Source organism: Stigmatopora nigra, chromosome 4, assembly GCF_051989575.1.
Source record: "Stigmatopora nigra isolate UIUO_SnigA chromosome 4, RoL_Snig_1.1, whole genome shotgun sequence".
NCBI lineage: Eukaryota > Metazoa > Chordata > Actinopteri > Syngnathiformes > Syngnathidae > Stigmatopora > Stigmatopora nigra.
In genome coordinates this window covers 4,161,303-4,176,599 of record NC_135511.1, presented here as the reverse complement: position 1 = coordinate 4,176,599, position 15,297 = coordinate 4,161,303, and the positions used below count along the sequence as shown (strand labels likewise).

General features: G+C 38.2%; 2 protein-coding genes and 1 long non-coding RNA gene across 5 annotated transcripts in view; 1 reads left to right on the top strand and 2 right to left on the bottom strand.

Moving 5' to 3' along the window:
- The window catches only part of LOC144195404 (uncharacterized), a 4,500-nt gene extending 759 nt beyond the window's left edge, over nt 1–3,741 (bottom strand). Inside the window, exons 1-3 of one of the 2 annotated variants that reach the window (XR_013326084.1) lie at nt 2,285–3,741; nt 1,956–2,163; nt 1–228 (exon numbers count right to left, since the gene is read on the bottom strand). The exon at nt 1–228 is cut by the window's left edge and continues 759 nt beyond it. This is a non-coding gene — a long non-coding RNA (uncharacterized LOC144195404). The remainder of the gene's footprint in view (nt 229–1,955; nt 2,164–2,284) is intronic. The other variant, XR_013326085.1, reaches the window with a different exon arrangement.
- Nucleotides 1–4,381, top strand: part of LOC144195403 (LIM/homeobox protein Lhx6-like) — a 9,777-nt gene extending 5,396 nt beyond the window's left edge. The window contains exons 4-8 of the mRNA XM_077715017.1: nt 16–236; nt 1,717–1,817; nt 1,989–2,084; nt 3,042–3,213; nt 4,066–4,381. Coding sequence (XP_077571143.1) covers nt 16–236; nt 1,717–1,817; nt 1,989–2,084; nt 3,042–3,213; nt 4,066–4,133 — 658 coding nt within the window. The 3' untranslated portion in view covers nt 4,134–4,381. The remainder of the gene's footprint in view (nt 1–15; nt 237–1,716; nt 1,818–1,988; nt 2,085–3,041; nt 3,214–4,065) is intronic.
- Nucleotides 4,382–5,437: 1,056 nt separating this feature from the next.
- On the bottom strand, nt 5,438–15,291 carry LOC144195401 (kinetochore protein NDC80 homolog). 2 transcript variants are annotated; one of them, XM_077715015.1, is made up of 17 exons: nt 15,163–15,291; nt 13,734–13,829; nt 12,941–13,024; nt 12,470–12,605; nt 11,095–11,261; nt 10,645–10,747; nt 10,450–10,539; nt 10,290–10,383; nt 10,031–10,131; nt 9,738–9,882; nt 9,418–9,623; nt 8,888–9,034; nt 8,727–8,816; nt 7,995–8,087; nt 7,380–7,510; nt 5,735–5,837; nt 5,438–5,652 (listed from the first exon to the last, which is right to left on the bottom strand). In XM_077715015.1, the coding sequence occupies exons 1-17, from the start codon at nt 15,168–15,170 to the stop codon at nt 5,536–5,538; spliced, it is 1,911 nt and encodes a 636-aa protein (XP_077571141.1). In that variant the 5' UTR covers nt 15,171–15,291; the 3' UTR covers nt 5,438–5,535. The 2 variants fall into 2 exon arrangements, with proteins under 2 accessions (XP_077571141.1, XP_077571142.1); XM_077715016.1 differs by lacking the exon at nt 13,734–13,829 and having other exon boundaries at nt 15,163–15,239.
- Nucleotides 15,292–15,297: the final 6 nt, after the last annotated feature.

Below are 15,297 nucleotides of genomic sequence, written 5' to 3'. Positions count from 1 at the left end.
TTGTTGTTGGTGCAGCAGGTTTGGCAGCCGGTGTGCGCAGTGCGGACATCAGGTGCACGCCAGTGACTGGGTGCGACGTGCGCGGGACAGCGTCTACCACCTGGCCTGCTTTGCCTGCTTCTCTTGCAAACGCCAGCTCTCCACGGGAGAGGAGTTTGGCCTGCTGGAGGGCAGGGTACTCTGCCGCCTCCACTATGACGCTGTCGTCGACAACTTGCGCCAGGCTGCCTTAAATGGTACATTCAGAATATGTATATGATCTAAATACATTTTGCCAAGTAAAACCCAATCTTTTCTAATATCTACCTTAAATGGCATATTCATGTCATTTCATCAAAGACTACAGAAATTAGAGAATACATTTATTAATTTGTATTCTGTTCATTCTTCATTCAACCAGTTCCCAACAGGATGAAGCTCCAGCTATTACCGTATTTTCTCTCATATAGGCCGCATTTGTAACAAAAAAAAAGATGACTGAATCAAGGGTAAGGCTTATATGCATACAAGACTTAGTGTTGCTATACTGTTTTTCACCAGTATATGTCTGCAAATTAACATTTACTATTTGTGGTTGTTTTCTGTTTTGCAGTAAGCAAACAACCATTACTGGTTAAAATACTAACTTCCTTATGATATTGGCCCTAATAATGTGCATTTGATTCATACAGTATCTCAGAAATATCATGTGCGATGATTCATATTTTCCCTTCAAAGTAACACATTTGTACTCCCTATCAAAACCATGAATATGGAGATCAAAATTGTGAATCGGGGCGAGAAGTTGTAACATTTAATGATTTTAAGGTAATTTTAAGGGTGTGTCTTAGATGCGGCGGCGGCGGCTTATATGCGAAAAAATACGGTAATTGATTACCATCCAATTGCAGGGCAAAAGGATACGGACAAACATTCACGCTCAAACTCACACCAAGGGTCAATTTTGAGTGATAAACCAGGCTACCCTGCATGTTTTTGGGCTGTGGCAGGAAGCCAGAGCACCCGGAGAAAACCCTCGCAGGCACAGGGAGAACATGCAAATTCCATACAGGAAAACTAGCCCCCACCAGGGATTGAACCCTCAGTCTCAGAACTAGGAGGCAGATGTTCTAACCACTTTAGCACTGGTCTGTCTGAAACGTAAGAGCAATCTTTGAAAAAAATGTTTTTTTTCTTTTTAGGAAAATAAAAAAGATAGGTATGAACAATTTAACCTTTTAATATTTTCACATTCATTTTACTCCCAAAATTCGATTTTTAAGCAATAAAAAGAAATGAAAGAGAATATTTACTTATCCCAAAATTAGATTTTTGAACAATAGAGAAATGAAAGAGAATATTTACTTATTTTTTTTAACACAAAATAGAATAATTAAAAATGTGATAAAATCAAAAATACAGATAAGTATTCCTGTGGAAAAATGCTATGTTGTTTAAAAAGAAAGTCGAGTTAATTTAATTTATTTATTCTTTGTAATCAACATTCATGTTTTAGAAAAAAAGGTTATCTTAATATGTACAAAAATAAGATTTTTTTTTGCTCCCGAGAGGTTTAAAATAAGAAGGATTGATTGGTTCTCCATAATTAGCTTCCACTGACGCCACAAGAGCCGTCCAATCTATTCTAAATGGTAGGGCAAATTCAAATTGGATATTTCAATGCCAGCCATCCCATTTTCTAAATCTGACAATCAGTTGACTTGGGTTTCACTGCAGGAACAGGCCTGACCCTGGAGGGGGCGCTTCCTTGTGACCATGACTGCCAACCCAAGCCCACCAAGAGAGCACGGACATCATTCACAGCGGAGCAGCTGCAGGTTCTCCCAACCCGTGGTCCTATCTTACTTTTTATTGTTCAAGCTACCTCAAATTAAGCTTATGAAACACATTTTTTACATTACGGTATTTCACCTTTAATGGAATTGTGGCAGCAATTTAACACCAAACTATCTTACCATTCTTTCATGATAATATTCGTCTTTTTTCAGGTGATGCAGAGCCACTTTGTTCGAGACAACAACCCTGATGCAGTAACGCTGGAGAAAGTGGCGACAATTACAGGACTGAGTCGGCGGGTCATACAGGTACCAACCTTCACTTTAACTCGGTGGTCCCCAAACTATTCCAGACAGGGCCGCAGTGAGTGCGGGTTTTCGTTCCAACCTGTCAGAGGAAATGATAGGTTCATTAATAATTACACTTCTGATATAATTATCAATCACTGCAGGCAGACATCTTACTCAATTATTGACATTTAATTAAATAATTAGTATCTCTGGTAAACCTTATAAGGGTAGATACATCAAGACTTCCTCCCGATCTCCAAAGTATCTCCCCGGAGAGTAATTTCTCGTACGGCTTTAAAGCCATAAATCAAAACAATTACAAGGTTACTGATTAATCCAACTGCGTAAGTAAAAACAACACCTGTAACTATGATAACAATTAAGGTATTTTACAATAATAGAAAGAGGAAATTAAAAACAAACCCCATTTGAATTAAAACAATCACGCCTTCATTTGGCATAACAATTACATAAAGAAGCGCCAAGTGCATCACAATATAGGAACTCTATGCGAGTGTTCCTGGAAGTGATTGATATCCATCTGCTCGTAGCAAGAGTCCTTGACGACTCTTCGCTGCAAACCCAGATCAACAGTCCTCGGAGCCCAGGACTGGGTGAGATGTCAGATAAACAGTCCTTGTGAGAGGACTACGTGACTGGTTACGACCCCGAGTTCTCTTCGGACAATTGGAAGAATGGTTTAACAAAGAAATGTTTAAATACACACATATCTATAATAGTATTACAGAATAAACCCAACAGGAAACCTTTCCACCAATCTGGTATCCTAGAAGTGCAATCAGTGAATTGCAGTCAGGTGCTTCTTTTTTTAGCAGAAACCTTATTGGTTAAACTGTTTGTGTCGGATCGGTTGGAACAAAAACCTGCGGCACTCACAGCAGCCCCTCAAGGACTGGTTTGAAGACTGTTGCTGTAACTGGTCAAAGCGGTTATATGATACGGGATTGGTGGCAGGTTTGGTTCCAAAATTGCCGAGCTCGACACAAAAAGCAGCCACCAATTGCTCCGCCCTCTATCAGTGGATTCCCCCGTCAAAGCTCCTCCTCCTTCTCTTCCACTTTCCTGAGGGATGACCACAACCAATTGTCTACCTTCACCAGCCCGGGCAGACCTCTATACATGGAAAGTAATACCTTTTTATGGAGCTACAGCTTCCTTACTTACTACTCTTTCGCCATTCTTTGTTAATTATTAAAAAAAATAGAGATCGACCGATTATCGTCGCCCATATTGGGCAATTAGACGAATATCAGGCTTTTTTTTTAAAATCCGAACAGCTGATATGAGGACATCGATTTGTGTTATTTTGGCTCAGGAAGAAACTACACTTGGGTTCTCTCTCCCGCCTGCTGTTTCATGCTCTATTCACAGCTACACCTATCATAAACTCCCTTGTCACAGCTGCTCAGTAAGGGATCTTTTATCCTAAACATATCAAGATACTTGCGGCAACTATGCTTCAATTCGGTGTCCTTTGTTCGGTAAAGACAGGCGTCTTCTCTGTCCTCTTTCTGAAATTAGAGCTGATGTTGCACCCTGCATTTTCATATTGCTTTAAATACAGGGAGAAATAATCATACAGTGGTCAGTTGTTGTTGTCTTGACTCCAACTTTTACTGTAATGACTAAAAATCTCCCGTGCCTTAACCTATGTGCACCCAGACATTAATAATCGAACACTGATACATACTTTAACATATTACTCTTGCTATTTGGATGAAGGCATTAATAATCGAACACTGATAACCATCCAATCCAAAACTAGTTGTAATCCCCAACATGCAATCATTCATAACTTCAATACTTTAGCATGTAACCCTATATCAATAATAACTTACACACTTTAGCCTGTCACACTGAGTTATCGGTTTTCTCCAACTACTACATCGGTCCTGAAAAAACAAAATCGGTCGATCTCTACTAAAAAAACAATACTAACTGTAATGGAGGCCCAATTTCTGTTGTCATCTCGCCGTAGGTCATCACACCACAGCAGTTGCAGTCCACCCGGGGCTTCCTCTATCGCGACTGCCTATCAGCCGCTGAAATCCTGCATCCACTCTCCTATGATAATATTTAGTACTATATTAATCTAACAGATAGTTATTCGATGTTTATTTATTTTGATATTTACTTTTTTAGTACCTGCATACACACGCTAATTGGTTAAATGTGTTCCCAATGCATTTATACTGCCATTGACAACGATCAATGCCCGATTCATTTAAACTGGGAGGGCTGGCTATGAATGCTGGATGTCTGTGCCTTGAATGGGATGGCGAATGAACAAAATCAAAATGCATCAGACCTCTACGCAATTGCAGCCAATGATTTAAACATGGTATCATATTACAGTGCTTTTTATTTTATATATTCATTTCAAGATTTATTTAAATTGTTTTTATTGAATTATTTATTAATATATTTATTTTGTTTTCATTTTTCAATATTCATGTCAGTTCTAAATTTGTTGTTTTTATCTATTTGTTACAAAAGGTATACAATCTTTTATTATTTCATTGTTATTATTTGGGATTGACTGGTCACCAATTCATAATTTGGAGTTGTTTAGATGTGTTTATGGGTTAGAGTGACGCATCTCCCGTGCGCAAAGAACCTTTTTTATTTCTATCATTAAATATCTCGTGCATCCATTATTCACTACTGTTGGTGAAAAGCAAAAGTCTTCTAGTGAGGGAGGTGCCAGGAAGAGGCAAGCCATTTCATTTGAAACCAAAATGGCAATAAGAAGCTTGATGTGCGTGAGGAAGTGGTGAGCGTTGCACGGGAATACTACAACTTGAATCGTTCACCGTCAGTACCATTTATAAACAGAAAGATCGGGCAGCAGGACCCAAATATTGAACGTTGCAAAAAGGTTGCAAATCAATTGAATGATGCCATACAGTGCTACCGCATCATTTATGATGAAAAAAGGAGAAAACTGCAATCGTCATTAGATAGCTTCTTTCGGCCAGTTTCTAGTAAATCTCTCTAATGTATGTATACAGTACTGTATGTATTCTCTCCATTTTATTAAATGTTTTTTTTTCAGTACAAACCAATGCTGGTTACTAAGACAAGCCTTAAACATACAAATACACTTGTATAAACCTTCAATATAGTCATATAGGCCTTAAACATAAATTATAATACAAAATATAGGACTGAATCAACTTCAATTTGAACAATTTCAACTTATGAACAAGCTTGTTTGTAAGTAGGGGAGCGTCTGTACTCCATTATAGAAATCAGACATAACAATACAGTCACATAGCGCACGTACTTTGCAATGATGCACAGTACTATATTACCTTTGAGATAAAGTTTCACAAAAGAGCACTGAAATATATTTTCGATAAGTGTCATTTATTCAACCTATTAACAGTACACGAGAAACTTTTTGCAAACAACCAAAAAACTGAACTTCAATGAACATTTTTTTTTTTCAATTTCCACCAAACTTTGACTTGAGTTCCAACATTTCGAGGGCAAACTTTTCATTGTCTTCCATCATTTTGGTGTACATGAGTTGCATGTCGCTTTCCCAGTTCTTTGTTAAATCCTGTGAAACGGCGGCAATAACAATACAGTAGTTTAGAAGGACTCTTGATTACTTAAGGAAACAAAACGCGGCCAGTAATTACCTCCATGGCCGACAGGTGGTCTGCGGCTTTGGTGAACACGCTCGTGAGGTTGTTGGCCACCATACGTCTCTCCTCATTTGACTCCAGCACTACCCGGTGGTACCTCAATTCATACAAGTCAAATTTAGAGATAGAGTAATATTTCGACATAAAAGTTCCCCGACATACGAGCAATTTGATACCATTGAAATTTCGAGCAAATATTTATCTTAAAATACGAGACAAATTTTGACATAGAGCATACCTCGAATGCGAGAGGCTGCTCATATCATGAACATCATGGGCACTGTTTTTACCGTGTAATGTCTCTAGGAGCACTGGGCGGAGCGTTGCATTTTTTTTCAGTGTTATTTTCCCCCACTGTTAGTCAGTGCAGAGTGGCAGCGCTTCCTCGATAATACGAGAGGCGTATACTTCTTGTTGACAAGTGGTCGTGCGTAATCCCATTGTGAGTTCATTTGTGTGCATCATTTTTGGAATATTTTGAAGGGAAGACAAAAGTAAACAATCCTTGATAGGTTGCATCTGAAATTAAGGGTGGAGGTGGGCCAAATAAAGCCAAGAAAGGTATAAAAATGTAAACCAAATTGGAATTAAGTTTAGTGTAAGGTTAGTTTAAACTTATTTTTGAGTGTCTGCATCGTAATCCAAGTTCAGTTAAATTGGTTTATGGTATGTTACCAGCACGTTGCAGTGCAAAAAGTCCCCTGCACGAAATCCGTCTAATTTTAGTACTAGCCCACTAGTTATTTGTTACTTTGTTTATAGATGGCAAATTATTACAAATAAAAATGTTTTACCAATCCAATCTCCTGTTTCTGATGTTTTTTTTCAGAGGATTAGAAAGAATTAATTTGTTTTTAGTTCATTTCTATGGGAAACGTTCATTTGAGTTAAGAGAAAATCGACATACGAGCTCAGTCCCGGAACGCATGAAGCTCGCATCTCGAGGTACCACTGTAAGATGATTTTTTTTGTATTCAAATACAAATGTAAAGTTTGATGGCTTCCCAAAAGAAGGAGTACAACATTTCAAGACGAAGTAAATTCTTCCTTTTTGCTTTTTCAAATTGTGTCCATGAGGACAAATATTTAAGTGCAACTTAAAGATGTATTTTTGTTCCTCCTTGACCACCGACAGCCTGTCATGGTTTTTTTTTAGGATATAGATATTTGAAAACCAGATGCCAATTTAGCCTGTTTTCTCCTTTTTAGTATTTTTAATTGAGTTGTCGCTATTGATTTCTGATAAAATAATAATAATAATACAAAATTACCCAAAAATGTGACCTATACCTCAGTGCGACTACAGTAATAATTCGATCATTGCGGCTTCACAACATCGCGTTTTTGTTGTTTTGGCGTGGCGAAAGTATATTAGTCGAAATAGTAAACAAAAGGACAAAACATTTTATGTCGAGTATACAACTGCATAAATGATTAAGATTAAAAACACAAAGTAAGCCTGCCCTGACTAAAACAATGTTGACTATTTACATTGGCACTGCTTAACAGTGTCAGACAAGAATGTTTCCATTATTTACAAATGAATGCTTCTTTGAAAATCATCAACCTGGAGGGGACCAGGTTTCAAAGTGATCTCAGTGCTGTAATAAATCAAGTGTCTTTCATGCAATCCACTCACTGTTGTTGCAGCGACATATTCTGCTGCATGGCTTCATCGTAACCGCAGTTGCCCTTCTCCTCCAGTAAATTGCATTCGCTTTCTGCCATCTCCACTTCTTTCGCCCATTCTTGTTCATCTCGAGCAATCTCCTGCAAGCGTGAACGACAAATTGATCAGTGGTTCTTATGAGGGGCAGCCCTAGTTTTTATAGGTGGCGTCACATGAGAACCAGGTCTCACCATCAGCTAAGATAAGACCACACAATCTCTCTGGTTTAGTAAAAATCTTTTGAACAGTAATTGTCCCCCTCTGCTACCAACCAATTCCCACTGTTGTTCGTCATATAGCCTCGCCAAGTTCTGCTGTTCTTTCAGTCATGACCCCACAGCCCGTGACCACATATGTGTAGAAACGAAGATCAACCGTTAAACATAGAGCTTTCTCTTTGGTCTCAATTTAAAAAAAAAATGTTTAAACAAAGCAAATTGATAAAAAGGTGCAATAGTTTGTTCCACAGGCAGGTCAAGCAATTAGCAAATCTTACCTCTTTCATTTTCAAAATAGTCATCTATCGAGGTAAGAGTGAACAAATTAAGTGTATTGGATGTTTAGTACGAGGACACCTATTCGAACCTTCTGGTTGGCATCCCAGCGTTCATCCAACTTGCGGATCTGCTCATTCAGATCCTGCAGGTCAATTTCCTTGTCCAAGATGTTTAAGTTCACCTAAAATAGGAGCAAAGGCGCTGTCACTTTAGGGTTCATCAATCGAAAAAGGTGCATCATCCTCAGCAAATCTCCCAGAGACAGTGGAAGGAGTACAGTAACCCCTCGATTATCACGGTTAACATACACCAGATAAACGGAAAAACTGCAAAGTAGGGTCACCCGCATTTCAAAGAATTCATTAAAAAAATTGTCATTTTTAAAATGTATTTATATTTTTTACTTCCGTGCCGAGTTGCTCCCTGCAAGCGGACGACACGGGAGTGGTTTCCGCTCTCGAGTTGCAGCGTGGATTTTCAGATTTTTATGAACTTACAAAAAAAAATCCCCCAGAAAAAAATCTGCGATGTAGTGAAATCATGAAAGTTGAAGGGGGATTACTATACTGTCAACAATACCAAAAGGAGAACCTTCTGGAAGCTAATCAGTTGGTGCAAGAGTGGTAATGTCCGGTGCATGTCATGTTTTTAGTATAAAGTGACTTCAAAAAGTCAAGAATATTATGTCCAGTGACGATAAAAAAGTTAGGGAAACAAAAGCCAACATTGTTGTGTCTTCATTAAAAAAAACATGTTTATATCAGTAAAAGAGAAATATATGTGTGTACTTGGAGATGCAATGAGAAACTGTTTTTGTCACCTGTTCGACAGACTCCTTCAGGCTGAAATTGGTACTGGACAGTTTGCTGCGTCCATCTTCCACATCCCTAATCAGTTTTCTCAAAAGAGTCTACAGTGAGACACACAAACTGGTCAGCATTTCAGCTAAAAAAATCTCAGTGGAATAAATCAATTGATTACCTGCATTTGTGGCTCGAGTTGAATGTTCCCTGGGCCATATTCAAAAGGCCTCAGTTCAAAGTCATGCCCACAGGCATTCTCTGCAGATGCCGGAATTAGCTTCAGCTTGCGGGCAAATTTGTGGTACTCGTTAAGCTTCAACTCAACCTGGAACGTGTTCATAGGAAAAGATGCAGGTTTTTTTTTTGTAACCGACAGCACGTCACAGCTTGCATGGCCAATGTAAACTAGTAATAATTTTTTTTACCGCAGGCAGCCATTTATTAGCTTATTTTATTTTTTAGCATTGGTTCAAGTAAAAATGGGTGTTGAAGTAGAAAAAAAACTCCATTCAATTCAACTTTGTTTATAACATAGCTTAAAAAAAGGTTCCGTACATAAAACTTAACAACCCATGAATAAAACAGCACTGATATGTTTCAGGTCATATCTGCGCTGGGCAAATGAAATGGCGAGCTCGCATCTATAAACTGAAATAATGCCAGTTATCATCGCAATTCTTAATTTCCATTGTCATTGAACAGGAATACCTTCTCCTTAAATTTGGCCACCGTGATTTCTTCACTCCACTTGTGCTGTTGGGCTTGTTCTAGAGACTTGCCATGAGTAGTGACACCTTGTTGGAGCTCCCGTTTTTCTTGGTTGATCCTCTCTATGTCGGCAGGTGTGTACTTTTGGTTCTGCCGAACCTTTTGCAGTTCACATTGCTCAACTTTCAGAGACTCCAGACGGCTGACTGCAGAGAACAGAATGATTCAAAAATACATATTTGCAGTTGTGGTCAAAAGTCTGCATACACTTATGAAGAACATAATGTCATGGTGGGAAAACCACTTTGGTTTCCATTTACCAGCATGGTTTAATTCATCGACCAGCTCCAGGCACTTTTTCTCTTGGTTTGTTTGGTATGCTTCTACATTAGCATGATAGTCGTGCAACTTCTGTAGGTCTGACTCCATTCTCATGATCTCCATCCTTTTGGATTCGAGACGGTCCTGTGAAGAGATGCATTTGCCGATCGTCTTGAGAAAACACTCAGAGGCCAACAGCAAAAAATCTTATGTTCATTAGTGCCTAAATACTTGATGGCACACCCCTTTGTATGCAAAGTCATGAATAGTCTAATTGCTACGTCATAATGACCTTTTGGTTTTCCTTCTCCAGTCGGTCAACCTCATCCATTAGTAATCTGTGCTTCTCCTCCATTACAGCCAGTGCTTCTTCATCATAATTGCAAATCTTCTCTGTGAATGCATGCAGGAAACACACAGGGAAAAAAATTGTACCAACACGAGCACCAAAAGCGGAAAATATAAAGGACAGAGGAGAAGAAGACACACAATGGCATTCCATCTTTCTCAAATACACTGAACTTTATATAATTGGCTCAACTGGAGCTTACTCAATTCACTGGCAAAGGCTTCATCGTCCTCCTCGTAGGTGTCCATGCCTTGCATGTATTTTTCATACGTTCTTGCTGTATAGTCGAGAAAGAGCTGCAGGCAGAAGAATTTGTGAGATCCCAGCAAAGATGTTAGCACACAAAGAGATCTTGAAAGTACCCTATTGTAATCTGCGCTGTCATCAACATTGTCGCTATCTTCACAGAAGTCTCTGAAGAGCAGATCCTGCTGATTTAAGCCTGAGAAGATCTGGTGACACAAAAGTTCCCACCCTCTCAATCTATTTCGAGAAATGTCTCATGCAATTACTTTTACATATGAACATTTTTCAATGCCAAAGGGGCTGTAGCTTACCTTGACGGTGTCAATTAACCACATAAGAGCACCAAGGGCCTGAGGCCATGTGTGGGGAGCACCCACTGAATACATGGAGGACTTGGACAGCACAAAAGGATATCTGAAACAGAAACACAGAGATAGAGATAGAATACATATTTAGAAAAAGTTGATATTATGGAACCTGTCGAACGCAATTTAAAACACTTCACAGATGCCCAATTATCAGTATATCCTAAGGATTAAGAGGTGCAGCATATTTGAACAGACCTCTGGATTAATCAAACAAGTTCTTGGACAGCAGTAAATTGGGTGGGAGGGGGCAAAGGACACGGAAATGAAGCATAATTGCGGTCCACGTTTGAAGTGTCCAAGATCAACACATCACTTAACGAGGAGATGTCATAGGTAAATTCATTGGCATATCTTAGAGAGGAACTGTTTTAAGTAAAAAGGTTCTATAGCAACCCAAGTGACTTGAGGAGAGCTGGAACTTCTTCCTCCACTTTGCTGTTTGGCATTTCAAAGGTGGGGTCTAGCTGACGATAGATGAACTCAAAGATCTTGACAAACTCCTTTGTGGAAGGTGACTGTAAGGTCTTCAGTGCAACATTGTAGCTCTTCTCTGACAGGAACTAAATTGCAAAAAAAAAGCAAAAAATAAATGGACATTCTACTAATTTAACACTACAACATTAATAAGGATACACGGACATTTTGTCGCCGGATACTTCGTCGAACGGACGCTTCGTCGCCGGACATTTCGTCGCCGGACCTAACTCTTAACCCTAACTACTTACCTTTACCACTGTCCCCTAACCCTAATTCTAACCACTAACCTTACAAATTGTACGTCGACGAAACGTCCGGTCACGTTAATAAGATACTACAGTACAATTATTTATTTGTTCCGCTTATTCTACAGTACTATGATATTTGTGATTGCCTAAATTTGGGGATACACACATTTAAATATTAAAGGAAAACCATTCCCGGTATAAATATAATGTGAAATACATTAAATTATTCAATGAATCAAGAATGATAGATATCAAACGCAGATAATGAGTTGATGTTTAAAAAAAAAAAAAGAATTAAAAAAAAAGGTTGTTAGGGCTCTGAACTGAACTATAATTTGATTACAGTGGTACTTTTGTTCCGGGACGGAGTCCGTATGTCAATTTACTCGTAACTAAAATGAACGTTTGCCATAGGAGTGAACTAAAAACAAATTAGTTCGTTCCACCAAAAAAAAAAAGGATACAGTGGTACCTCAACATATGAGCACCCCGAGCATTTCGAAATAGGAGTAAAATTTCGAACAAATAATTATCTTTAGATACGAGACAAAATTTGAGATACAAGAAAGCCAGGTGGCCAAGACATGAGAGGCTGTTTTATCATTGTCTTTTTTGACGCATCTCTTTCATGTATAACAGATATCTACGAGCACTGGGAGGAGCGTTGCATTTTTTTCAGTGTTCTTTTACGTCACTCAGCGCGAATGGCGGAGCGATCGCTCATACGAGGAGTATATTTTACTTCTCGTTGGCTGCTCATAAGAACATCAGGAGCACTGGCTCTCTCCCCGCAACTCCCTCGTGTAATGTCTCTGGCCGCATTCAATTCAATTCCAAACTACAAACTATTAATTGTGCTCTATAAGACCCAAAATATGATGTCTACAGATGTAGAATCTAGGTCTTCTTTTTTTTTTTTTTTTAAACAAACACTCATGTTGAAGAATTGAGAAATAATTATCAATTTCAAAAAAAGATTCAAATGCTGTTTAAGCTACATCCTACAATTCAGAAGCAATCTACACTGCTGAAGCCAAACCTACCTCATACAGCTGTCTGATGCACTGTTGAACATAAGCTTTGTCATGCACAGGGCGTGTATCTTTGAGCTTCTCGGGTGCTCCAAAACCATAAACGGAGCTGTTGCGTGGCATGCTAGCTCCACTGTTTCTTGGTACCCTAAAAAATAAATAAAAAAATAAAAGTAAATATGTATAGAGTACTGAAGTTCACAATTTAGTTTTTACACCTCACATCCTGACAGACAATAGGGCACAATAATTGGAGCTCTTAGGATATGCACTACTTGAACATTAGTACAATTTCAGGTTTATCTGTGACATCAAACTAACTGATGCATCAGTTCTCAGTAAAGTCTCACACCAAAAGTTGCTGACCCCTTCTATAAAGGATGCAACAGGCTACAGTTTGTTCTATTCTATAAAATCAGATATGGCTAAATTTTCCATAGATCGACACTGATCATTTACACAGCATTTCCATTCTTCACATACCGTTGACCAAAGACGCTTGTCCGCTTCTCAGATGTCTGCAACAGTGGTTTACCAATGCTGAATTTTCCCATTGAAAAGTTTTCACTGTCCAAAAAAAGAAGAAAAAGATACTCAATTGTCATTTTATCCAGCAGCCCCCTTTAACTTTCCCAAATCAAGCTTAACACATTTTAAAGAAAATTGCAATGTATTCATGGTAGTCAATATGGGAAATAAAATGACAAAACTGAAAATTGCAGTTGAAACGGCTTCATTATTATGTATACGAGTGTTGCAAGATACAATGCGATATAAATCGGTAAAATGACACGAAACTTTCTACCAGCATTTGACCTGTTTATTGTCATTATCATCATTTACTCAAGATAATAATTAATTATGTAAAGTTTGTGTTACAAAATAGCATACCTGTCTGTGGACAGGCATTTTGGGGAATATTTGTCTTACCAAAAAAAATAAAATATTTTCCCAAATGTCATGAAATTTAAAAGCTCATTTTACAATGGTTGATTTGAGAATGGACAATCAAATCAATCAAAAGCCTTTATAGTCATCATACACAGCTGCGTATAACGAAATTGGCTAGCAACATGCAAACTACACAGTAAGTTATCAACCTGGGATCGAACTCTCGACCCCTGAACTGTAACACTGACATACTAGCCATGAAAAATGTTGTGATTCCAATTTTTCTGAACCACATCACAAAGGAGATTTTATTTTGAAAGCACCATGGCCAAGCCAAGTAACAATACTATTCAAGTTTGTTTTGTTCATAGGAAAAAATACCAACCTGCGGGGAGTTGTGAATGCAGTGCTCATCCTGCTAGGGTCTTGCACTCGCAATGGCAGGTGGGACAGCCTGCCGGTGGTCCTGCTCATTCGTCCACTAGTCCCAAAATTACAATAAATAGTTTGATTTATTTATTAAAGGAACAATACATATTAATGAACATATCCATGCAAATATGAAAGATTATAAATATACCCTTGTTTAGGTTGATGTTAAAAAACCAAAATAAAAATAATACGGCAATAGAAGGAGGAAAAACTGGACAAAATACAAGATAGCTTAGAAACGATGAGACATACACAAATAGCAAAAAAAGGTCTAGGCCAGGGGTGGGCAAATTTTTCGGCCCGGGGGCCACCACATTGACTTTAAAAATTTGACAGATGGGTCGGGTTAGCCCAAGATACGATACATATAAAAAAAAAAAGTGCATCCGTTAACAGTACATATGAAACAAACAGAAAAAAAGGACTAAGTATCAACATACTCATCAATCATCATTAGCGTAAAAAGTATAAAGTACAAAGTAAAGTAAAAAGGATTGTATTAAGAAATATTAAAATGTAATTTTATAAAAGATAGAGGGGCTGTAAAACATGAAAAACAAATAAGAGTGGACAGAGCTACTGCCACTGGCATAATAATAAAGCAACAACAACAACATTATTTGGACAACGTCGGCGGGCCGGATTAAAAAGCCTAACGACAAAAAAAAAAAATCTAACTGAATAATAGAATTTTAGTGGGTGGAAAAATTTGAAATCTATTGTGGAAGACTTCCTGTGTGTGGTTCCAGTTTTATTCAACTTTACAACGTCTTTTTCTTGAGTCTGTATCCGTTTTTGCTACTTAGACCAAAATTATAACCGCTCAGGTGTCAACCGGTAGCGGTTGCTCGTTTTTGTGTTTTTGCTGCTTTTCTGACTTAATGATCCCATATACATTGCTTTGTACTTAGTGCTTCTTGCTTTGTTGTTTTGCGGCCTTTGCGAATGTATTGTCTAACTTGTAACTATGTGTATCGGCATTCTCACCCTCTTGTGACTGTTACAATAAAATATCCCGAATAATAATAAAATTATCCAATCCAATCCAAAAAACAAAACAAGAGACGCACGTCTTTTGAGCAGTTGAAAATGCTCGTCATTTGGGTCGCGATTTAGAAAAAAAATAAATGCAAGGACGTATTTTGGGGTTATTTCACAAAAAGTTATTTAAATTAAATTGCGCTCCTTGGTTTTATTCATTCTTCCAGCTTGTTTACTTTCGGTCTTTCCTAAACCATCATTGAGAGAGGGTCGTTTTTTGACCGGACGATAATAATAGGGCGTAAACAAAAACTTAATTTAGTAATTTTTATGTCTCGCGGAACGGCAAGAAAAGGGAAAGGCAATGTAAGTGGAAATTTAAGTACATTAAAACTACTTACCGATCCATGTTGCTTCTTCTTTAGCGAAGCGATGGAGCGGAGGGGAAAATAATAACTGACGTAGAACGCTACAACCGCGCTAATGAATTTAAAAAGAACCGGACGTGACGACAAACCGCTACAGCCAACCGTCTA